This window comes from Aquila chrysaetos, chromosome 7, assembly GCF_900496995.4.
Source record: "Aquila chrysaetos chrysaetos chromosome 7, bAquChr1.4, whole genome shotgun sequence".
NCBI lineage: Eukaryota > Metazoa > Chordata > Aves > Accipitriformes > Accipitridae > Aquila > Aquila chrysaetos.
The window spans coordinates 21875913-21902921 of record NC_044010.1 but is presented as its reverse complement, the minus strand read 5'-3'; the positions used below and the strand labels follow the sequence as shown (position 1 = coordinate 21902921).

Genomic DNA, 27009 nt, shown 5'->3' with positions numbered 1-27009 from the left:
CTGTTCAGAAGAAAAAAAAAAATTAAGACTATACTTCTACCAAATCTTGAGTCATGTTACAATTAAACTCATTCTTATTTGCTGATAATACAAGTCTTGAGTGTACATATGCGCTCTTGTGCTTTCTAAGTGGGTAAAGGAAAAAAATACTATTGTTTTGTTCAGCCAAGACTTTACAGATGCCTTTTATTATGAAATCGATCTTTGCTTTATAAGATTTGGATGAAAGTTTTACAATTATACAGATAAGCAGTGATATTTAGTGTAGATCTATGTGTGGACAAACTGACTTGAGAATTATATTAGCATGAAAAAATTACTGTTTCCATTATTTTTCTAAGCATTCTCAGTGCTATGTACTCTCCCCTCTTGTAGGTTTCCATTTACTACTATATTGCTTGAAATATATCTTTCAAGTAAATTATGTTCCTATTCATCTGTTTGTAAAAGCACATAGTATGATAGCATGGTATGGAGTGTTATGTTTAAGAGCTGCTAAGAAGTCAGAGAGAGTGCGGCTGGCCAGTAAGAGGAGGTTGTGTACTGCTTAAGAGCTGAGTTTCAGTTTTACTTCAGTGTAAAAATTTACAGGCAAGTTTATTTTAGTCTCTGCTTAGGCTATTTACATTCTGTCAGAATATAGCTTTGATTATGGGAAGAAATCTGTTGTGCTTCTTTTATCTCCTTCACTCATATAGTGGTATTACCTGGGAAGATCAGGATGTCTGTCTTTATGCTGTGTACTACAGTGCAGTCAGAATGGAAGGTCCAGAGCTGTCTTGTTTGTTATTTGAAACAGGCATAGAGAGACTCTAAAGTGTTAAGTTAAGTTAACTGGAACTGCTCTGAGGTAAACTTTTGTGACTACTTGGCAGTTTTCTAAAGAAAGGCCTAGAAGAAAAATAAATACTCCATAGATAAGCTCAGACAAAGCTTTTATTACTATTTGGTATGTGTGGCCACCTGTTGTAGAGAGGATTTGCGTTTGGCTTTGGACATTCAAATGTTCACTTGTTTCTTAAATTATGGTACTTTTGCAAAGGGAAGAGGACTCTGCTTAATATTTTGAGCTACAAGTTGGATTTGGCTTATGAATAAAGGGGTGTGTGTGTATATATGTGTGTCTGTATTATATATATAAATATGTATATTTATATCTGTGTGTAAATATAGTGATAAGTTCGATAAAGTTTTCTCAAATTGTAAGTCTTCTCTGTATGGAGGGATCTCTTATGGCATTCTTGTTTGTCTTTTCCCCAAATGTCATATGCTTTATTGATGAAACTCCATTAAATTCATTTTAATTTCAAACCCTAAATGTCAGTACACAGGCACTGCATTGTAGTTTTGCTTATCTGATGAATAAAACTGTAATGCCCTTATTGAAGCTACTGACTCAGAGTAGTGCTCTTGCATTACTTTTCATGAATACAAATTAAATATTTTTTCCCCTACATATTCCTTTCATAGTTCCCACTGCTGCTAATCCCTCATTTCAAACCCAATTTATAAAACTGTTAAATACATTAAATCTATCCCAACCTTGCTTTTTCTAATGATTATGTCTCCCTCTGTCAGATTTCTATGGACTGGTTTTAGGTTATGGCACTAGAAATAATCACAAATGGTGTGGATTTTTCCTGGTGAGCATTTAGCAATGATTCTGTGTACATTGCTGAGGAGAGGCAAATGGAACAGGAGAAGCAAGAAGCTAGATAACCTAGTGTGATGAAACAACATGTGCGGTAGATGAGAACTAGGAATTTGGAGATGGGGACAGTTCAGTGTAATTCTACTATATACACTATATCACAGTCTTTTAGCTGGAAAAAAAAATAATAGCAAATTTGTTTGGATATCCATGCTATCATGTAGATGAACCATTGGTTGACATCTGTAAATAAAGGGTTACAATAGATAGCAATAAACTGATTTAAAGAAAGGCATCAATTGGTTTGCCACAGGGATCTTTTTATTTGGGTTGTGTCTTGTTTAACATCTTCGTTAATAATCTGAATGAGTGGGTAAACTGCATGCTAATTAAATTCACAGATGATACTAAGCGGGGAGGTGTTGCAAAACATAGGGTGGCCAGATTTTCTAAGTGAAAATCTGGACCACCTGTCATGGCAGGCACAGAGAGGAAGGTTTTTAGCAGGGATGAGGGAGGAGGTGTGCACAGAAGGAGTTGACAGCTTGTGGGAGGGGAAGAAAGACTGCCCACTCCACCCCCTCCTTAACCAAGCACACCCTCCTTTTCCTTCTCCAGCATCCTCTGGCTTGGATCCATTGTATTTATACTGTTCACTACCCTCAGGTCATGAAAAATTTACTAGGTACCTATTAGCTGAAAAGTGAAACCTCTTAATCAGGGGTAGATGTGAAAGATTGAGAGGAGGGGAGGAAGCAGTAGCAAACTCCAGGCAAATCATCCTGGTAAGCTCATCTTCCAGCTACTGAAAATTTGGATGATGCAAGTATTTTTCGTTAAGATGAAGGTTGGAGGCTGACCCTTCCGTGTTAGTCTGATTTATATTGTTCTAACAAATGTGGAGCTATATATTTTATATAGAAACTGTAACGGCCAAAGGTAACTATGCCTCCCTCTGAATCTCTACACTGTTGTTTAATAACTGATCTTACATAAGTGGTTGTGGGCCAACAAGAACGTAGCTTATGATGTAAGGCACTGATTGCCAAGTGGAAATTTTCTTTCCTCCTCTTTTTCCTGCTTATGTGTGATAGAGAGGCTACTCTTGTGCCTCCTCTACTGGCCCAGCCTGTTCTTTCTTGTGCTTTCCTCGTTATTTACTAAGTACCTGTTGTGTTTTTGTAATTTCTTTTCACCTAACACTTTGGGAAACATAAGCGGCACATTTAATACTTTCATTTCTGTCCTCCCAGGATTCTGAATAAAAGGTTTGAAAAAACTTTGTCTATAACTTTGGCAGTCCATGATGATGTGAACAGTTGAATAACAATACACACTTTGTGCTGAACCTACTTTCAGCCTTCTGGAGATATTGATCAAGGGGAAAGATCAACACTGTATTCTTAATGAGGCAACCAGTTTTAAAGGAGTGGCACTACTCTTTCTGCCTTTTACTTTAGGTTTCATATTTTTAACTCTCCTTGGCCGAGAAAGTTATCTTCATTCTTAATTTTTTTTCTCATCCTACTAATGATGTATTGGATAGCCTGTGGCCCTTACTGTCTTGGTGACAGTTTTGGGGAAACCTGAAGGACTCTACCTTTTGGTAGTCACAAAGTCTGGCTCTATTTGCATACGTAGTTGTAGGTGTGTAAAAGTTAATTTACTTGAGGGAGGGGGTTTGAAGTTTTGGGGTCTGGCAAAATAATGTGCTTTCTAATTTCCTCACTATTGTGCACTTTTCTTGGAATCTTGTTTGGACGCCCCCTTGCTCTCTGCAAGTTCAATGGCAGCAATGCCAAAAATCATGGAATCTAATATTGTATGCAGATGTTTGTTATGTATTTAGCTGTAATCCAGTTCTGTATTTGTTACCTCAAACAATAGATGGTTCAAAGTGTAATGGCCATGTGACAAATGATGAGCATGTCATGCTGCCTTGTTGAAGCTTTTTACTCTTGGCTTTTGTTTCATAGGCATCTTTCCTTGGCAGTGTTATGCAAATTAACCAATTAATGACTGACAAAATGGCCTTCCTGCATCGCCATGTTTGTAATAAGAAGGGCAATGCTGTAAGTCACGTACCTATTCAGCGTGCTCTGTAGGCCACTGTGAGGGCATGATTAGCCTGACTGTGGAAGACAATTGCAGAGGCATCTGCTCGGTTAATTTTGAGAGAAAATTTACCAGATGGAGGCTGAAGATTTAAGTGATTAGAAGGTAGTAGATTGGCATACAAATTGGATTAAAAGAAATTAGATTGATATAAATCGAATTGAGTCACAACAGTTTGTGGTGTTTGTACCAAGGGGCAATGGATTATGGGAGAAGCAGATGCTCCAATGAGATAGGAATTAATGTGGCTTTGACGGTCCATCTGGGAAGGCCTGAATATCGAGTACATCCCTAATCTCTCTCTCCATTTATCAATGCCATAATGTTAATTAGTACTTCATTCATTAAGTTACTTACAGAGGAAAAAATCTCACCCCTAGCCCCTCTCTGCTTGAGGATTTGTTACTGTGCCAAGAAATGGAAATCTCTCTTTAGCTGAGCTAGTTACACTTGACTGTTACGCTAGACCTGTGTCATTTTCCTCAAGCTTGCTGATGCTTTTGGCATAAATGAAATTTATTGGGCTTTGTTTTGCAATAAACTTCTCTTCATAAATCAAGCAGCATAGTTTTTGAAGTCCTGTCTTGATCCCTACAGCACACCAATCCCTAGCTACCAGTAATAAGCCTACTTCTCACATTTTTAATAAGGTACTATATATTCTATTTTATGTAGTTGCATAGCATTTTGTTTTATGACCAAGATACAGCTATGGCATTAATAGTGAGAGGCAGATCTTCTTTGGGAGAAAAACAAGAAAGTTTGCAAGTGTGTGTGCATGTGGAAGACCTCTGTTAGAAAACGTCGTGTGGAGGAAAAGTGCTGTACCTGGAACAACTGATGCAGGGCTTGTCCTCAGGTCTACAAAACTGGCTGATGACAAAACTGTTGGCTTTTAAGTGTATTTCTTTTACCTAAGCTGTATTCTAGAAGATAAATGTTTGTTTTTTTAAACTCTGAAAAGTGACATGAAATTATAACTTGAGTGTTTTCATTAGATGGGGAAAATTACAAAAGGAAACAAAACCCTATAAAATAGTGTCCCGGTTTTGGCTGGGATAGAGTTAATTTTCTTTCTGGTAGCTGACATAGTGTTATGTCTTGGATTCAGTATGAGAAGAATGTTGATAACACACTGATGTTCTCAATTGCTGCAAAGTAGTGTTTATACCAAGTCAAGGATTTTTCAGCTTCTCATGCCCAGCCAGCGAGAAGGCTGGAGGTACACGACAAGTTGGTAGGGGACACAGCCAGGACAGCTGACCCAAACTGGCCAAATGGGTATTCTATACTATGTGATGTCATGCCCAGTATATAAGCTGGGGGGAGTTGGCTGGGGGGGAGCACTGCTTGGGAACTAACTGGGCATCAGTCGGTGAGAGGTGAGCAATTGCCTTGTGCATCAATTGTTTTGTATATTCCAATCCTTTTGCTATTATTACTGTTGTCTTTTTATTATTGTTATTATCATCATTATTATTTTCTTCCTTTGTGTTGTATTAAACTGTTCTTATCTCAACCCATGAGTTTTACCTTTTTCCTTCTGATTCTCTCCCCCATCCCACTGGGTGGGGGGGGAGTGAGTGAGCGGCCGTTCGGTGCTTAGCTGCTGGCTGGGGTTAAACCATGACAAATAGTTATTGAATATACCAGGATTGTGAAGGCACTGAGTTTAATTCTTTTTCTAGCCACAATCTTTTGGAAATGGAAGCGAGAGAATAAATTAGAAGTATGCTTAGTAAAAGTACAAAAGAGGATTTACTTTTCTCTCTTTCCTCCCCAAATACACAAACAAGTATGATGCAGTAAGGTTGTATTAAGATATTCACATAGAGTGCAAACATTGGCAAACGTCGGTCTTCATGCAAGCATCATTGTAGTGTAAACCTTAAACTTTTCTTTATATTTTTCCATAAATAATTGATTTGTTTTCCTAGATGGCAAGGAAGCTTTGATTCCACTTCACATAGAAAGCGAACTGCAGCTGCAGCCCTTTAGTTATTAATCAGAAAAGTATTTGGTATAAAAGCATGTTGCTGTTCTACTGATGGCACCTAAAAAGTCAAAGATATCTACAAGAATGTCTCACATTTATACCCATCTGTTCTGGAGGAAGCAGGTTCACCACAAAATAGTTTTTCAGAGGAATAGATTTGTTTATCATATTTGAGGGTTTTTATTTGTTGAAAAAAAAAAACAAAACCACCACCCTGTCTCCTGAAAAAATTATGATTTTTTTTAGTTCTAAACAAAGAATGGAGTAGGCATGGCCAGGTAAGAGGTTGGGAGGGAACATAGCTGGGACACCTGACTCAAATTGATCAAAGGGATATTCTGTGCTGTATGACATCATGCTCAGCAATAAAAACCTCATGGAAAGGAAGATAAAGGGGGGAGATTCGTGGTTATGGCATTTGTGTTCTCAAGCAACAGTTATGCATGCTGAGGCCCTGCTTGCCAGGAAGTGGCTGGACATCTGCTTGCTGATGGGAAGTAGTGAATGAATTCCTCTTTTTTTGCTTTGCTTGTACACAGCTTTTTCTTTCCCTTTTAGCTGCCATTATCTCAATTCATGAGTCTCTTGCCTTCCTTCTGTTTTCTCCCCATCCCATGGGAGAGGGTGGTGAGCAAGCAGCTGGGTGGGTGCTTGGCTGTCGACTGAGGTCAACCCACCACTGTTTAAAGATGGAATTTTATTTCATTAGTTTGTCTAAACAGCATTCATTATATTTACTGAAGATAGATTGTAACACTTGACTTTTAAATCAGTAAAATGGTGGAATCTACTTCCTCTATATTTTCTATTTACTTCCTCTACTGCTATTTTCACAAATTTACTTGCTTACAGTAAACAATTTGAGAACTGCCTAGGAGTTTTTGTTTGTTTCACCTACTGTGGTGCCAGACCCTCTTATTTCTGTGGCTTTGCATAGTGCTGTTTGCTCTAGAACAACATGGATTAAATAAATTATACACTGGAAAGAAGCTTTTAGAAGGTTTTGTCACAGCAGTACCCTTGCCATTCCACAGCTCAGAGGTGGTTTTTTATCAGTAATATGTTCTCCATTAGTAGAATCAACAGAGATCCCTATAAAGATAGGGTAAACAATGTAGATTTCTGAGTCAGGGTCTTCAACTTTACTCTTTCAGAAAATCTTGCTTTTTTGTATAAAGGGTAAAATAATGCTGCAGAAAGATACTGTGAATTGTGTATCCCTTGAAAGGCAAGATTCTTCCAATCTGGGACTGCCACTAGCAACAGCAGGGTTACATGTGTACGGCTGAGTCAGAAATTGGTCCAAGAAAGCCTCTCACTGGACTGGTGCCTTCAGCCTAAACTACTAACAGACACTTTTTTGCTGTGTGCCAGCTTTGGGTGTAAATACATGAAACAGAAGAGGTGAGAGAAAATTCGGTGATAGCTGCTTAAAAAAAGATCTTGGAGTTGGTACGGTTACTGGGAGTGTTTGTGCTCTGTCACCAGGGCCATGAACATTAAGTCCAATTTTGGCTGCGGAAGTTGCAGAATTATATTTTTGTAATCTAATGGGATGGATAACTGGATGGCTTCTAAATGAGAGAAGGAAAAGAAAAGAGATTCACCTTGTAAATAGAGTTGATGAACTGTTTTGGGAGAAGAAACATGCCATTTTATTAGCTACAGGTATAATGGTAGCAAAGTAGAAAGGTGACAAAATGCACACAATGTAGTAAGGCATTTGTGAAACATGCATCGAGAGCAAAAAGAAAGGAAAGGGAACAAGGAAAGAAGTGTGGTGGGTTTTTTTTGGGGGGGGCGGGGAGGGACAGGACATGTGAAAGAGAATGTTGGGGACAGGAACTCCAAATATTCTCTTAACAAAAGATGCTTTCAGGTGAGAGAGACTGAGAGAGAGAGAGAATATATTTATAATTGTACTATAAATGCAGCAAGAGAAAGTAGTGTTAAGACAGCAAGATATTTGTGCACAAATTTAAACGGTGTGTTAAGTTTCTAATTACTAGTGGTGAGAACTTCCTTACAGTTACAGAGAGAGTCGATAGTATGACCTCAGATATTAGTGTGATAACTATTGAAAAACTTGTGATGTTTTGGTGATCAATCCATGCAGTACACAAAAAGATGCAGTATTTGTGGTAAAATATTTATTTTTAAAAACTTCAAAAAACCCCCACCAAACTTCTAAATATGTAAAGGAACAAATGCATGCCATAAAACACCTGTATAAAAATTGTGGTGATCTTTTGTGTTTGGGATATAAGGTGTTTGTTTATAAACATGACTTACATAGGTAGAAATAGCATGTGACTGAATTTTCTTTAAAAGTTGTTTGTTTTCAAACGTCAGGTGTCTGAGTGAGTCTTTAAAATGCAAGCCAGCAAAAGATGAAATGGAGGGGCATTTGCAAATGTCCCCTTAAGTCTTGTACCACCTGTACTTATTCACCTGATTCTTGTACATTGACATATGTAGTAGAGATACAGTTATGAGGAAGTTCATACTGATTCCAAAAGTCTTCCACTTTTGAGCATATGAAAGTGTTCTTACTCAATATGGGGTTAGAAAAAGTAGGTTTAGAAGCTTTGTTCGTAGAGCTTGATCTATGTTTTGATCCTTGGATTTTTTGGATAAACTTTTCTATAACTAGTTGAAGCTTCCAAAGAGAAACTATTTGACAAATGGCCACGGTGGTAACTGTAGATTTCTAAACCAAGAGATTACAGTGAACTTTTGATATCATCATATTACTTTCCATTTTATTTTGAGCTTTGCTGCTGAATTAATATTGATTGGTTGATAGTTACTTAGACCTTTACAAAAGCTTATTTTAGGATGTTTGTGTCAAGTTTTAAATAAAGCATTGATATTGTCTGCTTGGAATTCCCTAGACGTTCACAACTGGTGTGGTTCAGAGGAACAGGATGGAGTCTTTGTTTCCAGTGTCAGCAGTGAACACAGTGGCTGCAGGGTGTTATTTAGGGTGCCTGCTGTGCTTACAGTAGGAATCCCCCACCTTCCTTAAAATATTATCTCAAGACTGCTTCAGATGGGTGAAATTATATTGATTTCTGTCACTGTTGTCTAATGTTCTTTTTGTAATACTTAAAATCATAGACAATTTCCATAACGTGCAAAATGTGTAATTGTTTACATCTGCTAATTTGAGTAGGATTTTTCTAGGTTGTACTATGTGAGGATAGCTTTGTTGAAATCCGAGTGCACCAAACTGTATTGCTTCTGATTTGCAAAACTCATATTATCTTAACTACCTGGAGATATGTCTATTTGCCACTTCAGGTTTTTTGTCTAGCTGTGAGATATCAGACTTTTTATTTTCAGGTTTTGTGATATTGGATTGTTAGTGACACTAGAGAGGTTGTCATGAGTGTGAAGATGAAGGAAGACAAGTGAAAGTAAGTTTCCTTGGCTGAAGTAGCTCTGTGTATAGTCTTCTGTAAATGGTGTCAGAACTTACCTAAAAATACTGTCAAAATTTATATTAGTTGTGTTGTGGAGTAAAGCTGAGTTATTAATCAGAACTAAAATACAGACAAGATTTGTAATTGTTTCTAATGGTGCAACATTGTGAAAATTTTGACTTGTATATCAAAATATTTATATGATAGTTAAAGGTCAGATAGTTTTAAGATTATTTGAAGAGGCTTTTTGAAGACGGGTTGAAAGTTCTTAATTGGAGAATCACCTTCTTTGATTTTTGTGGAGTTTATATAACACTTTATTTACAAAGTTAGTCTGATTTCACAGATTGTGGCAATTGTATCCTAATCTGATAGCTATTTGAGTCATGATTCTTGAAGGGATCTGGACCAGATTGTCATCTGAAAGCTTTTTTTTTTTTTTACAGCTGTTTTTTCAGTTTAATACTGTTAAAATCAATGCATTTTCATGTTTACTCATTTTTAAAGCTTTTAAATAATTTATTTTTTAATAATGTCTTAGATGGTCATTATCATCTATCAATAGAAAGTTTTAGACTTTGGAGAGCCTGTGGTTATCAACCCTTCTATGTAAAAGTATAAAATTTACTTGCTCCTAATTAGCCATTGGTTTTTACAGTGGTATGTGGCAAGATGAAAAGCTTCCCTTTGACTGGCTGATAAGAACCCATTGTTAGTTCCCCAGTGCTATGATGATAATATGCTAGTTGTATAATAAGTTATTGTGCTGTCTATAAACAATGTCTGTTGGTTTTCCTTCCGTCCTTGACCTGAAAAGGAGTCAAAAGATGTTTGGTAGAGTTAGGCATACACTTATGCTTTGCTAAATTCCAGAGTGGTTTTGAAAGGCTCCCAAGGGAAGAGCTGTTGTGCTTGAGCTCTACTGGATTAAAAGAGAGAAAAAAACCTCTTGCTCTCTGTTTGATGCTTTTGTTACGTGCTGTGTACATATCATAGAATAATTTGGATTAGAAGGGACCTCTGGAGGTCATCTGGCACATACGTGTGTGTGTACATTCTATCTGTGTACATTTCTATATATAAATATAGACATGGTATGTTTCTTCCCAGAGCACATAAATACAAAGACATATATATACATAAACCTTTTCATTTGTTCTGCTTTTTGTAGCTGAAAGTATTCCTCTTCTCTCCTGTTATCTTTATTTTTTAAATTATTTTTATCATCTCATTGTTTAGACTCAGTCAACGTGAATGAAACCCACATTTGAATTGGAACAGCTATTTTAATTTCAAAAGCCAGAGCTTTTTTGAGAGAAAACCTATAAGTAAGGGTGGTTTTGGTTTGTTGCTTTTTTTTTGGGGGGGGGGGGGGGGGGGCTGTGTCTGTGTGCGGGGAGGGTTGGTGTGTTACTAAGTAAAGAGCTATCTGTTATCTGCTTCCAAGGAGCATAGCTATGGTAGATATTTTACTTCTTGACTGAACTCTAAACCAAACTGCTTTGCAACAAACAAATCAATGTAACTTTCTCATTGAAGCAGTGCCTTGTATTTATAATACCACTTTTCACCTGGGGAAAAAATTATTCATTTGCCTGTGAATCTATACACCAATTTTGGGGGATATCATGCTGCTACTCACTCCTCCTCTCAAATTCATCCCCAAGATGTGATGTTCCACCAGAAGCAGTGTGCTGGAATGCAAGAGATTTTGAGGAGTGGCAAGACTCTGCAAAAAAAGTTACAAAGCAAAGAAAGCACAAGCATTGAAATGTAAGGTTAATGAATGTAGCTAACCTATTTGTAATATGGGTGGTCCTAATGTATTTCTGAGAAGTGCTGTATGAAAAGGAAGGGAGGTAGATTTTGTTTTGTTTTAGATGAGAAGTGATCCATTAGCAAACTTCTTAATCAAGATGCAATTCACACTATTAAAACCAGCACAGAACTGTTCTGCTCTGTGCTGGCTATTCTGATTTTGGCCTGTAATGCAGATTAGGGTTTTTTTTTATTATCCACCCTATTCCCTGGAAAAAAAAAAAAAAAAAAAAAAAAAAAAATAAATTGAAGTGTGACCCTTGTATGTTGGTGTGTGAGGAGAAAAAATTTGAAGTGAATTAGAGTAAGTTTCCATGAAGTCTTTATGGCAATTTTGGGATGCTTCCCCTGAAATACTTTAATACAAGGAATACAGTGCTTATACTGCATTTTTTTCCACACCAAACAACAACAAAAAAAAAAATCAGAATTTTATGTTTGCAGTTTCTTTACAATTAAAGTTGATTACACCTCACTTAGGAAAGTCACAGTTTTATACAAGAGAAACTTAATAGAATCAGCCTTCTAATAAGATTTGGTCAAATGTTTTTAATGACAGTTATTGATCTCTCTTGTCAGTGTTGCCTGCTATCCCTTCTTGGCAGACATGCACTATAGGAAAGGTGGCTTATCTGCAGATACGTGTCCTGGGAAGTTAGGATGTGTTGCTTAATGGATTAATTTTGCTTGAGGAAAAGCTTTCAGAGGACCGTGTCATAGCTGACGCAGCTTTGAACAAAAACCTTATCTTGGAAACAGTCATATCACTGGAGTCTGTTCCCATCTGCCAAATCTCAGGGGAGGGGGAGAGATTGTAAAGCATAAATTTTCGAAATGTAATCTTTACCATGTCACTTTGCCTAGAGGAATGCATCTAGGATAATCAGCCTGATGCCAGTGCATCAGCCTGTACTCCAGTTGAGTTTTCTCATTATCTTGAATTTTTTGTGCATTATCTTTTGTTCAAACTAGGATGTGACTGACTGGATCTCTATTTGAGATCTCTGCTTGCTTTCAGTCAATTCTGTGGTTAAAAGGGTAGTGAAAGCAACATACTTATTCATTATATCTAACAGATATGTGTAATAAGTGTTTCTGATAAGTACTTCCTAAGTGGAACAAGGCATATGAAGAAGCAGGAAAATGAACAGTAACTGTGACTGTCTTTCAGTAGATTTAACTAAGTAGCTGCAGGAGTGTCTTTTTTCAAGCTTAATGTTATCTCAATCAGAAGTGGTAGAGTCTGCATAAGGGGGGAAAAAACCCCAACAAAACCAAGCCTGGCCATGTGGCAGATCCTACATAGCCAGACAAGATTCTGCAGACACTTTTGTAGTTATCCATCCTGTCCTTAAAGCATGGTATTCTTTTCATTGTGATTTTAATACCTTAATTTCAGATATATTTTTTCTTATTTTGTACAGTGAAAATAACCCAAGATTCTAGCATTAAAGAAGGTTCTTTGGCATTAAAATATATCTTCAGAGCTGACCTCTAAGTAAAACCAAACGTATTCAGGCCTTTTCTTTCCTGCATCTATTACCTTCTGTTGCAGGAGATTATTATTTTTTTTTCTGTTACAGTTTTGCTGTTTCTTTCCCTGATAAAAACAGGCCTTTTGCACTGTCTGAGGGAGAACGTGTTGTTGGCAAAACTCTTATAAGGAATGCATTGAAAATGCTATCAAAAGCACAGAACAAGCTAATCATCTCTCAGACACAATATTGATTGCTTTCACTTGTAGCAGGCATAAGCTTTGAAATGTCAGTATGACTTTTTTTTGGTTGATGTTTCTTTATTCTACTACTATTTTATAGTAAAGCATATATTATGAACTTGTCTTTCAAGTTCAGTTGTCTTTCAGGCATTACTTTTTTTCTGAACTAAATATATAATACACCTGTTAAGCATGACCTATTGGAACTATTGAACTGAAAATGTTTCAAATGTATGACACAATGGAATACATCACATTGTGTTTTAAACTTCCCTTTGCACAGCAATAAAATGAGAATGGTAGGGGGGATAGAATAGTAGGTGTCAGCTCTGTAGTAGAGATGATGTATTCTGTGCATAGTGTTAAACGGCTGTTAGTCCTGTTACTGAAAATCTAGTTGTCTTTTTTATCCAAGTATATTAAAGCTGTGTCTTTTGGGAATGTTAAAGAAATCAGAATGTGAGCCTTCAGAAAGGATATAAAAGGAGTAGTAGCCTTAGAGATCAACTTAGGATGAGCTTTTCTGTATGTAGAAAGTCAGGTTGGGTAAAGCTGGAAAAGAGGTGAAGAGAAGCAAATAAATGGTGTGTCAGACAGCTGAATCACTGGTGGCAAGTGGTGACAGGTGGAGATAAAGTCAGAAAGGAAGAGAAAGTGTTGAGGAGGTTCTTGAAAGCAATTCTGAGATCTGTATTATGAAATACCATATCACAGTATTAACATTTAAACTGATACAATATTGTTTTTTCTTTAAAATTGCTCAGTAGTTATAATAAAATTAGTAGCCTTGCTATTAACCACCACTAGCCCTAGTAGCCATGAACATTTTGGTGACTTGAGAAATGAATGAAATGGCTATGAATTTAGTCTGTGCTGTTACTTTTCATGTATGACAGACCATTGGCTTTGTAGCTGCTTATATAAAGAGTAGGTTTAATAGTTGAAATCAACTTTTGGTCGTAATGTGAAGCTAATAAATTAAAACTGGAGGAGCGTGAAGTACAACAAATGAAAAGACTTTTCCTTGATATTTGAAAGGTGGTGGCCTAGGAGGACTAGAAGGAGAATTGCCAAATGCCTTTTTCTGTGAAGATATGTGTCTATATTACACACATGCGTACGCATGCACAGAGCGCATTACCCTTAAGGTAGAGATTGCATAGAGGCTTTGTGGAAATGGAGAGCTGACTTCATTTTTATGAGAAGCAATGTAGAGGCATGAACTACTGTGACATGTTGCAGAAAACCTGTTTGTCAGGCTAATATAGTCAAATATGCAGTAATGAACTATATCTGAATGATTGGTGCTGAAGTTAAGAGTGCTAGGCTTTGGTTTTCTGTTGGGTGACACTGTTCTTGCATTTACTCATCTCTACAACTTGTCTGTTAATAGTTGTAATGAGGAGCATAACAATTGTGAAAGAATTATTATCTTTTTCAGAAACAGGGTATTGCAAAATTTGGCTCCTCCTTGCCAACACCTCTCTTCCTTATTGCAGGATTTGAGTGACAGGGTAAGGCTTTGTTTGGAGAAGGTGGAGGACAATGTTCAGGCTCTGCTTCTTCCCCGCCCCAGGCAGTGGGAAGGCAACTAAGTGTAAAGGAAATACAGAAAGGTAGAAGAACAGTGTGTTGAAGTGGCTGCACAGAAAAGGCCAGGGCAAGGCACAAAGTTGCTATTGTAGAGGGCGCAAAATTAGTATTGTAGAAACTTCATATTATCAATACCTAGTAGTCCTGTTAGTTATGAAGGCTTAATGATGGCATATTCATCGTCAGCATTGTAAAGTGAAAAATAGTATTCTGATGGGCAATTGAAAGAAGAAGGTGCTTTGGGTTGTATTACTTTGCAGTGATAGAGGGAGTAATTTCTTTTCTTAATCTTTAGTACTGAAAAAAAATCTAAGTGGAAAAAGTATAACCACATTCTTTCCAAGGTATGCTGCACTCAGACTGAGCCCCTGGATCACTCTCAGGGATAATCTAGGGTTCCATATCCCTGGTTAGATACACTATGTAGAAATGCTGGAGATGTTCAGCTTTCAATAACTGTGTAATCAGGGTTGTGATGCAGTGTTGGTAGGAATTTAGGGATACTGCAAGTGGGTTAGAAAGTACGTTTGCAGATAAAAGATAATGGACACCAAAAAGCAAAGCGAAGAAAAGGATGAATGTGGAGAGAGGAAAAAGGACCTATAAAGATTTCCGAGACACTGGTGTTTGCAATGCACTTTCAGGCACATGCATGCCTATATTGTATTTGTGTGTGTGTGTGTGTATGCATGCAATCCACTGGAAACTTCTGAAGTGCAGTTGACATTTGAGATTTCCAAATAAAATAAAGCTTATGAATTATTTCAGACACTTTGAACAGTTACTGTTGCCAACAGTTGTACTAGAAATCTATGAAGGAAGGAATACTTTTCAGGTTTCAGTTGTGGTGGTTGGTTTGGTTGGTTTGGGATTGTTTATTTTGTGGGTTTTTTTGTTTTTTTTTTTTTTCCTTCTGTTTCCATACCTGGGCTGTCTGTGGAAAAGGCATACAAAGTGTACATATAGCAATGGGTGGTAAGACACAGTGGTTTTGGATGTCGATCTGTTGAGTCTGGCAGATGAAAGGATGGGAGAGCAGGAGCCAGGAGTGGAATCTGGAAGCACAGAGGAATCTAGAAGCAAATATAAATAAAAAGACTATTGGAACAAGAAAAAGATTGCCATGCATGTATGTGTAAGAGGTCCTCCTTTAAGCCCAGTCTGCATGTGGTATGGATTTGATAATGCCTTAGAGGTGTATATCTGTAGTCCAACTCAGGTTTTTAGGTTTGAAAATGTCTGATACAGTCTCTGATATCAGACAAAACAATATCAGATGTGTACAGGTTTTTATATTTTCTTTTTTTTTTTTTTTTTTTTTTTTTTTTTTATTTTTGTGGCATTAAAAGAGTAACTTGTGAGAACTCTTTATGAAGCCTAAAGCCCTCTCTCCTTTTCTTTTTCTCTAGGATCCCGTCTCCGCCAGGAGGACTTTCCACCACGGATTGTTGAGCATCCTTCAGATGTGATAGTCTCTAAAGGAGAGCCAACAACTCTGAACTGTAAAGCTGAAGGACGGCCAACTCCTACTATTGAGTGGTACAAGGATGGAGAGCGAGTGGAAACGGACAAGGATGATCCACGCTCCCACCGCATGCTGCTGCCCAGCGGATCTTTATTTTTCTTACGTATCGTGCATGGACGCAGGAGTAAACCTGATGAAGGAAGTTATGTTTGCGTAGCAAGGAACTATCTTGGAGAAGCTGTGAGTCGCAATGCATCTCTGGAAGTGGCATGTGAGTAGTTTTATATGATTAGCACTGTGTAAAACTTTATAGTTGCTTTTATGCTGTCGTCTAGCACTTGCACACACTCAGCAGTCTGGGAGATAACAAATGTAGATATGTATGGCATTTTGTCATTAGCTATAGCTCTTAGTCAAGGCTTTTTTACATGCGTTTATACAGTAGCGGTGACCATATGGAATAAGTGATTTATACTGAAGCAAGGTTTTAGCCAGTGTATAATCATGATTGGCACAAACATGGACAAAGGCTAATCTTCCTCTGAAGAGTAATCCAATTTTTTACATTGTGACTAAAGTTGGTTATACTGAAACTAATGTGGAAAAATACCTATCATTTAATATAAGGTGCACTGTCTGTTTCTCTTTATGTAGTCATCTGTTACCTCAACAGAAGCAGACAGCTTCTTGGTGACTCATGTTCTGTACTGCTAGAAACCTCAATATATGCTCCTCTATCATAAACTTGATACAGGCCTCATTCATTATGTGAATGGCAAGTGAAATTGTTGGCCATTTCTCATATCGTCCAGAGCAGCCTTACTCTTTATCGATTCTCTTTGTATTAACAGAGAAGTCATCACGGCTCTTTCAGAGACCACCTGGCATGCATGATCTGCTTCCAGTAGAGTTAGCAGAGACCTTCATTATATTCACATAGCAAACAAGCTCATCATATATAAAATACAACTGTTGCATATTATTTTTTGCTGCTTAGTTATATGGGTTGAATAAACACTAATCTTTTTATTCAGAATATCAACTAAGGGTAGCTGTGTATCTTCACAGAGGTGTATTTTAGTAAATTTATGAATGCTGTGCTCTTGCTGGACTCAGTTTTTACCCCAGAGTTCTTCATCTGGCAGTAGTTTCCCTAAAATGTGTTTGACTGAAGTAGGGCTTTAGCACAAACTTGTATTGCTTAGTTGATAAAGAATGGATTTAAGTACACATTAGAAAGTATGTTGGTTTAAAGGGAGAAAAAAAAATAAAAATCACAGAAGAGAAATCTTTATTCCTGATGTAGTCTGTAGACTATTATAGTTAATGTGATGTGATCTTGAGGCTTCAGTCTTCTCAGAAACTGCAAAAAATGCCATTTTTTTTAATATTTAGATGGTGGTATAAGCCAAGTAGAACAGACTTGTTCACTGTCTTTCACTTGTCATAGCCTAGATTCAGAATTGTTTCAAATAGAAAAAGAAAACAGTTTTGGCACACATTCAAGGCACGAGTTAATGTATATCTGCCAATAAAGGCATCACAATGTTACTCAGTTTTGGTAGGTATTTAGGAATTGAGAAGACCACCAATTTAAGGAAGGCTGAAACCTGGGTGAGTATGACTCTAGATAAACATTCTGGATTATTTCTGTCTTTGTACATGTGGTTTTTAAACTGTCTGAGAAATCCTGCAAGAGAGGCATAAACACTTTGAAATCCTTATTGCAATCCTGTTGAGATTCAGGTATCTGTCGAAGTTCAGAAGATCATTCAAGTTATACCTTGAGTCATCAAATTAAAGTGACTGATTATTTTGAAATGTAAACGTGCGCTATATTTCATCAGTTTTCACTGATCCCTACTTCACTGACTGCTGAGAGACTCTTGTTACAATACCCCCAGTCTCTGGAGTTACTGTTTTAACCACTGTAGCTGGTGGCAGGTCATGCATGAACTGTATGTGAGATAGTAGAAGACTTAAAAATAATACAACTGTGTTTCATTGTCAGAGGTATTTTAAAGGAGGATCATAGAACATGAAACCTGAGATCTGAAACTCTAGCCAAAGTTTTTGCAATAGCAACATGCATCTGACACCAGATTATTTTACTGTTTTCATAGCTTTGAAATTTAACTGACTGAATTCCTGAGTTAAATGGTTTAGCAGTCTAAAGCAGGCACTCCTGTTCCACTTCAACAGTGCTTTGTCTTTCCTTGGGCCATACTGTGGCTGTGATTGCAGGAAGGTCTTCATCAAAGAAAAAAAATGTAAATAACACGTACATTGCTTGTTTACTTAATTTTAGAGATTCTGCTGGGTTTTATTCACTGGTTTTAAAAAGCATGTGGTTTGACGTGTATCAAAGGCATCCTTTGGAGGATGATAGCAAAACTACCTGATTTCCCTTGGTTTTGAGACACTTTTTAGTATGATTTTTGGTTCTAAATCAAGTTTTAAAGTGACTTTCAGGGAACAGTTATTTTAAGCCTTTTAACCATTTTTTCTAATGTCAGCATTTCTGGACTGAAGAAGATGGGCAGGTCTGTAGCAGCCCACTTGCACGCTAGGGAAATGAGTCGTTGCTGACAGCCTGTTGTCAACAGTGAGTCCTCATTCACCTGTTCTCAACTGCTGCTGAAAACTGTTGAGTTGCCTGGATACTGCAGCCCTGCCCATGGGAGCCGGGACAGCCGCATGTGATCGGGTTTTACTTGTGCTATCTGTAATGGTGTTGAAAACTGCTCTTTCCACACTAAGCCAAGCTGTTTTCATCACCAGAAAAAGGACAGTTGTCCTTTGCTGACAACAGGGTTTCGGATTATTATCTGACTGTAGGTGGCCTCAAATTGTGCCATTAGAGACAAACTGCTGCTTTTTACAGGTTTAAAATGGTTGAGTCTGCTGTTTTAGTGAAAGAATCAGTAATTGTTTTACTTTGCTTATTAAATTGTCAGTCACCAATAATGTGCACTTGCAACTTTTGAATGATTTATGAAGATATATTTATTGGTTTTATGTATCTGTTAAGTGTGTTCATGCTTATGCATTCAGACATTCAGATGATAAACAGTGTTAACTGTGGTTCATTCCCCGCCCCCCTTTTTTTCCCCTCCATGGGCACCTGCCACAAAAGCAGTGGGATTGATAATCTTCTGATGTGTCCATATTTATGTGTAAAGACAGAAGAAAAACTCTTAAGTGAAATTCAGTTGGGGCATACAGTGATTCAGAGCATAGTGTGGCCCATCTTGAATGCAATCATTTTGTCCTTTGGTTTTTTGAATGATATTTTGTGAGTTGAAGTCCCTAAGCTCTTTTTGATCAAGTAGCAGTTAACACCTTTCCAAAACATGATGGATTTAGGTACCAGCCCATCCAAAGCATTTAAGTATGCTTTTAAATCCATGCCTATTCAGAGCATGTGCGTACAATCAAGGGCAGATATTTTTGTGCTGATACATGTCCTTAGAAAAATTGCTCTGTGCCAGTGAAACTGTGAAGAACTGTGATTTGGGAAGTTACTTAAAAAACATCATTAACGTACAGAATGTGCTTTTAGAATTTTTTTGCCTTTAATTCAGAAAGTCTTTATTCCAGAAGACATTTAGGAAGAAATAGGAGTTTGTATTTGAAGGCACAAATTGATTGATATTACTTATTCTATTTCATTCTTCTTTTAATGCATTAATCCATGGTGTGCTTTGTGTGTGTTACTTTTTTCAGTAGGAGCTTCCTCAGAAGGAAAAAATAATGCTAATGCTAGCAGCAAAATTGTTCTTCCCCTGTGTATGTGGCAAATTCTGATGTAGTATTTGTATGTTTTATGGTTAAACCATTAAAAATAGATGTTCTAGTCCTAAAACAATTACAAAGAATTGTATTCAGAAGAGTAAAACGTCTTTCTTTTGATTTTGTGTATTAGAATATTTTTATTGAAACTGAACAAGTGTTGGCATTAATAGAAATATGTCGATGCTCAGACTTTCTTGGGAGGATTTTAGAAAGGGAAGTAGGCTTGAAATAGTTTGATCTTTCATGAAACTGCTTTCATATTTGAAAGCCAGAAGTTTTAAAATAAAAGCACAGTTTTTCACAATGTACGAATTGACACAATTGAACCTATGTGGTGGAGTTTTCCAGTGGGAATATCAGGAGACACATTTGCAATTGTGACTGTAGCTAGGATTTCAGTTGCAAGCACTGGGGTGCCACATGTAAGCAAGTGAAAGAGCACGAGGGTCCTCGCACTGACTCAGGCTGCCTCTGATCTAGCCTGAGTCAGCGACAGCCCCCAGAGATAGCAGCTGTAGCCCCAGGTGTTAAATATGTGACAGCAGCTTGATCTATCGACCACTGTAAGAGGGGGCTTTGGCCTAAATGAAAATTCATGAAAAATTGATGAAGTCCCTAGATTATTTTTTTCCCTTTTCCTTTTCCAGTGCTGTGCCAATGCAGTGAGGAGAGATTAAATGAGGTGTTGAACGCTTTAGTGGCAAGGAGGTTGTGGTTCAAAGGTCAGGGGTCAAGGGAGGGGAAAAAAGACCAATTTTCTACCTTACTTTCCTTTAAAAGAAAACATGCGGCTTTTCAGATTAGCTGGGATTTGCTGCCATTTTAATATAAGAATAAAGCTCAGGAATATTCACAAATAAGATTCTTTTCTGCATGGGTTGGCAAAGGGTGGGAGTGTGTGGGTTGTTGCTAATAGAAAACAGTGGAAGACTGAGTCATAATTCAACTGGAGAACCAGAAATAGATTGAATTTTGTAATGGCAGTATAAATTTGGGCTTCCATCTTTCTGAGTCTGTGCTTGAACTGAAGTAATTTGGAGAAAGAAGAGGTCTTGCATTATTTATATGTCACAGATTGCTTGAATAGCAGGCTTTGGAACACTCTCCAAACATAATGATCCTGTTTATGGTAGATCCAAAACTGAATTATGTTTTTATCTGTAACAAGAGAGGTTATAGTAGTATGCTGAGTTTAGTGTGAAGAGTCACAGGTGTATTCCAAAGCAAGCATAAGCCAGATCTTAAACACGGGAGATAGTAATTTTACCAATAAACCAGATATGTTTTAATATTCAGTGAATAAAGGCTGGGAGGTATGAAATATATGCTATGCAATCATCTGTGTATCATGATGCTAATGACTGCTGGAGCATGTGCAAAAGGCTGCAATATGTTCATAATAATGGAGTTAATAATTTCATTTGAGGTATTCAGCATAAAGACCACCTGTAAAATAGGATTAAAAAAAGAGCACAATGTATGTGACTGTAAAATGGGTGGATGATTTTCTTCATCTAATTTCTGTTCAACATATGAGTTAAATATAAAAATTGTTATGAAATCCGTTACTGGTAATTTCAAAGTCTGATATGCTTTGGGGTTACCCTCACGTGGAGAGTACATCCTGTTCATTTACTTACACCCCTCTCACTCTCATCCTTCTAAACAGAGTGTGAAAAGCTTCCTGTCTGAGCTGGCAGTCTTTTGCTCTCATCAAGACAGAAGTAATTATTGTAGAAATTGAAATGCTGGAGACTGTGGTCCTGTGGATGAGCTATATCAGGACATTGAAAAGCATTGTGCTTTTTCTTATTCTACGTTTCTCTAAGAAGAAATATAACAAACCATGGCTATTATCACAGCACACTTAATGAAAATAAAATTCCCCTCGTAGAAGAAAATACATAAAATTGTGTCTGATTAGATAATCTGGGGAAAAAGCAAATTTCATAAGATGCGGGGGAGCACTTCAAACCTGTGTACTTCTGAAGCTTGCAGTAAGCAATTTGTGTGGATTAGGATGAAACCATTGGGAATACCGTTGTTAGAAACCATTACATAATACAGCATTTCTGTATAGGACATAATTTAATTCTTACAGTTACTATTAGAAATTAAAGAGGTTAATAAATACCAATGAGTAAAGCCGTATCAGATAAATCAAGACCTGACTGATGTCTCATCACAAAGTTTCCTTTTGAGGCAAGAAAGTAGTTCTGATTATTTACTTCATTAGTTTAGCTTTTAGCTGAGGATGTGTTTTCTACTGCTTCTGAATTCACCTGGGATAAGAAACCTAGATATTTGAGAGGGTGTGGTTTTTGTACCAGTAGCCAGAGTGAACTAGAATTTTTATGATAGAGGTGCTCTTCATCAGGGTAAGCTAAACTGTATCTCCTGTCATTAACACATTTCTCACAAACTGTTTAAGATTTTGCTTCAGCATTGATGCCTTCAACATGGACAAAACCAGTACTTCCCGTCATCATCCGCTAGGATTTAGACCGATAACTGCATTGTTACATCTTTATTTCTTATCCTTTGAGCTCCACCTGGACATGCAGATTTAAATGTTTAGTTCAAGGCTAAAAATGCTAATGACTCCTCACATTTAAGAGCTATCACACTGATGGTAGATCCAAAGATATTTAACATGATTTCAGTCATAATATCAAACTATACAGTGCCTGCAGATTTCTCCAGACCTTGTTATTGTTCTCCATTTTCTTTTGCTTGCTCTTTTCATACTGTGGTCATCTTATAATAGATTTTTTTGATAGGTGTTCACAGCACAATGAGCTCTAAAGAAAGATACGCAGGTTCACACAAAACAAGCATGCTTGGGTACCAGAAGAGTGTTTGCTGTGAGCACTTAAGTTCAGCTGGTTATGTGTGCCAAGAAGGGTACACCAGCCTGGCAAAAAGTTTCCTTAACAGCTGGAAGTTGGTTCCATTATGTGAACTAATTCCTTCAGAACAGGTTAGTATGTCTTTGCAATGTGCTCTCATGCACTGTGTAGTCATACAGTCTGCTAGCATTCCCAGCATTTCTGTAGTAGAAATAGTTTCTCACATCCAGAAATGGTTAGAGAAGCTTTCTGTAGGATCTCTAATTTATTTCTGGAATTCTTATGCCCAGGATCTACACTTTTTTCCCCACCTAACAGAGAAGTTTCAGTGTCATATTTTTAGAAGCTATTTGGAGTGTGCTCAATCTGATTCTGCTTCTAATAATTTATTGCACATTTTCTCATTTCATTTTTATTGGCTTCCTTCTTCCCTTTGCCTTTGATTTTATTTTATTTTTTGAAATCAAATCCTACTGTTTATGTATCTTTGAATGCTCTATCTGAGAAAATGTTGACAGCTAAGGAACTACTGATGACTTACAGAAACCTTGAAAGAGATCAGCTATTGGCTGCTGATTAGCTATTAGCGTGCGTGTCGTCATGTACTGATTTTTTTCGGTTGACATTTCTCTGATTTTTAGTTCATCTGGGAAATGAAGGAGAACAAGATAATGTTGCATTTTTACAACTCTGTTCCTTTTGCTCAGAAGCCTATAAGCACTATTTGAATGTTAATTGAAATATTAGCTATTGTTGACATATGCTTCAGTCATGTACTATTCTGCAATGTCAGATAGGCTGAAAAAAAAAGGTACTCATATGAAGCCCTACTTCAGACCATTCCTTTGCAAATGTTGCATGGTCTCAATTCTAACAAAGTTCATTACTATGGTAATTAACAGTAATTATTAGGGTGAAATTGGTGGATGTTTTATATATACACATATATATACACACATGTATATAGTTTTTTTATTCTCTTAATCATTATATTTGTTTGAGAACAGCAGAACCTTATCCTTCTTCCTTATTTTTTTTTTCTTCTTTGTTCAGATTGTTCTTCCCCCTGTTCCTGTTCTTAGAGGACTATTATTTAATCATGGCTTTGGTGATACTTCCACTTCAAATGCTCCCACAGATGTTATACTTTGAATAAATTTCAAATTTTAATATTTGGAATTCATGTGGGAAATGAAGTGGTGGTTTTGTTCTACTCCTCTTGCTTGAATTTCTCAAGTGGCACTGATGTGAATGTATACTGATACTTTGGAAATTGCTTCATCATGTTAGAGGAGGGAGGCATACACAGTCACTTTATGCTGTCTCATAGATCTGTCTGCCACTGTACAAAGGGATGTAGAGATGTAAAGAACTGGGAGCCCTGGAGCACTAAGTCCCCTGTATTCTACATAGCTGTATTTTGTAATTCTATTCAGAAACACTTCAAGCTGCACTTTGAAAAGCAGTTTGATTGCTTTCCCCTTCGTCCCTGAGCTCACTCTGTTCCCTGTTTCTGTTGGAAGACTGACTTGGAACTTAGGTCTTCCAGTGCTGAGAAAAACAGTTCTAGTATTTCCAATGTAAACATAAACATGCTTTATTTATGCTGCTGCTTGTGATCTGATTTTCCTTTAGTTCAGTTGTTTTCTCTCCTTTGTATTTCTAGGCCACAGTGGTATCACTTATCTCTACTATTGCTAAGTTAAAGAAGAAAAGCTCATGTGTTCTCTTGGAAAATACTTGCTTGATCCTAGTAGTCATTCTTCACCTGTTCTAGTCTGCATACATTTTCTGAGACATGGGTGGGTAAATTGCATATAATGTTTCAAGACTTGCATGCTGTGCATTATGAACTAATGTTAATAACTACCTTCACTGTTCTCTTGCCTACCAGTCCTGTGATCATGTTTAACTCTTTTAAGCATTTGGTAGCTCATAGTTATTCTATAGTAATCTGATGCAGATCTTTCCCTTCCTCTGTAATTTGTAACAGATGAGCTTCTACTTTACTGTAAACTTCCCTGTGATCAGTTTGAAAGCATATGACCTTGCACTTTCTATTATTCCACTTCATCTAGTGTCTCCTACACTAGTCTTCAATGTCATCCAGTTCTTCCTGTTTAATGTGATCCTCCTGTTGGGTCCTGCTGGGCTTGTGCCTAATCTTGTATGCCAAAGTAGAAGGTGGCCTTGGCATTCAAATTTGGCAATTTCTTAATCCACCTGCATCTTGCTGGAGGACTTTGCTTCTACCAATTGGACTTGAACTTGCCTCTTGCAAGTTATGCAAAATCATTTGATGAAATAAATGGGAAAGAAACAAGTTTCTGTCAGCCTATGAACAGAATACCAGCCCAGCAAGGTTAAACCATGTGAACATTGTTTGTGGGAAGGAAATAATTTCACTGATTCTTATTCTGCTTCAGTTACAATCTCAAAACACCAATCCATACGTGAGAATCTGAGGAAAAATATCCCTGGCTTGAGCAGATAAGGTGAGTAGCAGTCTTGCAAAAGAATTTACATTGGTTAATCTTTTGAATTACTTTTTAGATCATAGTGTATGCAAAAAGTTCCCCATCTGCTGTATACATGTACACACACAAGTATAATTTAGAAGAACTTAGCTGTGGAAAAAGAACAAAAGAATTCATTGCAACTCTCTGACTTCAACTTTTGGAAGTAATTATTCAGTGCTATATGTAGCGCACTTGGTGACTGACAGATAATAGGATGATCGCTTTGTCTTTTAGCAGAAATGGATATTAAATGGAACTTTAGGTGCAGGAACTTTAGAATGTAAAAGTTCCTGTGTTTTGTCCAGAAGAGCACCACTGAGGTAGTTATAAAAAACCTTCTTAGTTTTTATTTTGTATGGAAGAAAGAAGTTAGTAACGATGAAAGAAATAAAAGAAATCAGTGTCCTCGGGACAGCTTTCAATTTATTTCCATGGAAGATGCAAATTCTTCACAGGTTTTACATGCACATACAGCCTTTGGAATACTCATATTATCAGCTGTTAGTATGAATAGACATTTTGGTTGCAGTGTGGTCACACAGTGGTTTTGAGAATGATACATTTTTATTGTTTCTTAGTGTTGAAAGCTGGGACTATGATCTCAGTTTTCAGGAGACCTTTCCTCTTTTACATCGGTGGCAGTGGCATAATGCCCTACTGGGTCACACCAGTTGGTCCATCTAGCACAATGGTCTATCTTGGATAATGACAGATGCTGTTTAGGAGAACACGTGAGCTTAAACACTTTGAGTGACTTATTCCCCTCATGGATTCTGGGGAAGTATAATTGTTTTTCTTGGTTGGAATCTGAAAAAGGCACAGGTAGTGGAAAACCTGTAGTAGTTGAAAGCAGCTGGTATGGGTGAAACACTGTCACCTTAGTCATTGAGATACTTGTTATCTTTACTGCAAGATTGTCTTTATGCAAGAGATGTGTACAGAGAGTTAAGAGTTTCCTTTCTTTCTCTGCACCTCTTTTCTCTTGAAGTATAGAATATTTAGAATGTTTTTAAGTTAAGTTGATAGCAAAGCCCATATGAGAGCACAGTTTGTGTATAAATTAGAAGTTACTGAAATAAACTGGAAAGTTAAATGAACCTTTTCAAGGTATGTCAGGATGGCTTTTTCTTCTAGCAAAGCATCTTGGTTACTAAAGAGTAAATGGCAAAAGAATTTCACTTGAAATTATTTCTTGAAAGTATTTGCTTTTGTGTTCCATCTACGCTGTTTCTGTCTTCTCGTTTTTATATATTTCTTTTATATTTCAAATTTAGGATCAGCACCTAGAAATCATGTCTTCCTCAAGTAGTCTAATTCTTGGGTTGATTAAATTATGTTCACTCTCTGGATTGTTGGAAGGGGAGATAAGCAGCCTGCAGTTTGGACACTCAGCTGGGAAACATGATTTAAGTCACTCTAGATGCTAAAGATACATGTATTAGAGCCCCTATTCATTCAATTAGCACATATACAATTCTTATTCTCCTGGACAAGCAACTTAATTTCCTGATTCAAACCTGTAAATTCCACTTGTAGAGTTGCATGCCTAAAAGTCAGTGGTGGGAATACTAAACATCAGTCATGTTTTCTCTGAGATTCAGAGCCATCTGTTCGAACTCATGTATCATGTTGATTGCAGAACCAGGAGCAGAAGCCAAATATTTTGATTGGTGGTATCTTAAGAGTATGAGGGATATTCTTCATTTTATTTGCCTCCCTCTGCCTACTATAAAAAACAGGTGACACTCATTGTGCTTTTGTTCAGATTGTGTTCCCATTTGAGCAACATCTGATCCTGAATGTATTAGTTCCTGTAAATTTTGGACTTTTAACAGATCTTATATGTATTACGTAAACTTTGATTCTATAAATCTTACTGAAAGATGTGGAAAAACCCCACCCTCTGGGAGCACTTCATATAAATAAACGTTTCAGAAAGTGGGCCATAGGGAAAGAAATTGCAGAAATCCAAACAAAAAGGTTTCCTTTGTCTCTAAGAAATTGACATCTTACAAAACCAAAGCAAAAAGCAAACCAACCAACCAAAAAACCCCCACCCCCTAAAA

At 37.1% G+C, this 27009-nt stretch overlaps 1 protein-coding gene across 16 annotated transcripts in view; it reads left to right on the top strand.

Annotated features, from left to right (window-relative positions):
• ROBO2 (roundabout guidance receptor 2) overlaps window positions 1–27009 on the top strand; it is a 952677-nt gene that overhangs the window by 510515 nt on the left and 415153 nt on the right. For all 16 annotated transcript variants that reach the window (XM_041124896.1, XM_030020184.1, XM_030020193.1 and 13 more), the window contains exon 2: window positions 15725–16051. In XM_041124896.1, the coding sequence (XP_040980830.1) occupies window positions 15725–16051 (327 nt within the window). The remainder of the gene's footprint in view (window positions 1–15724; window positions 16052–27009) is intronic.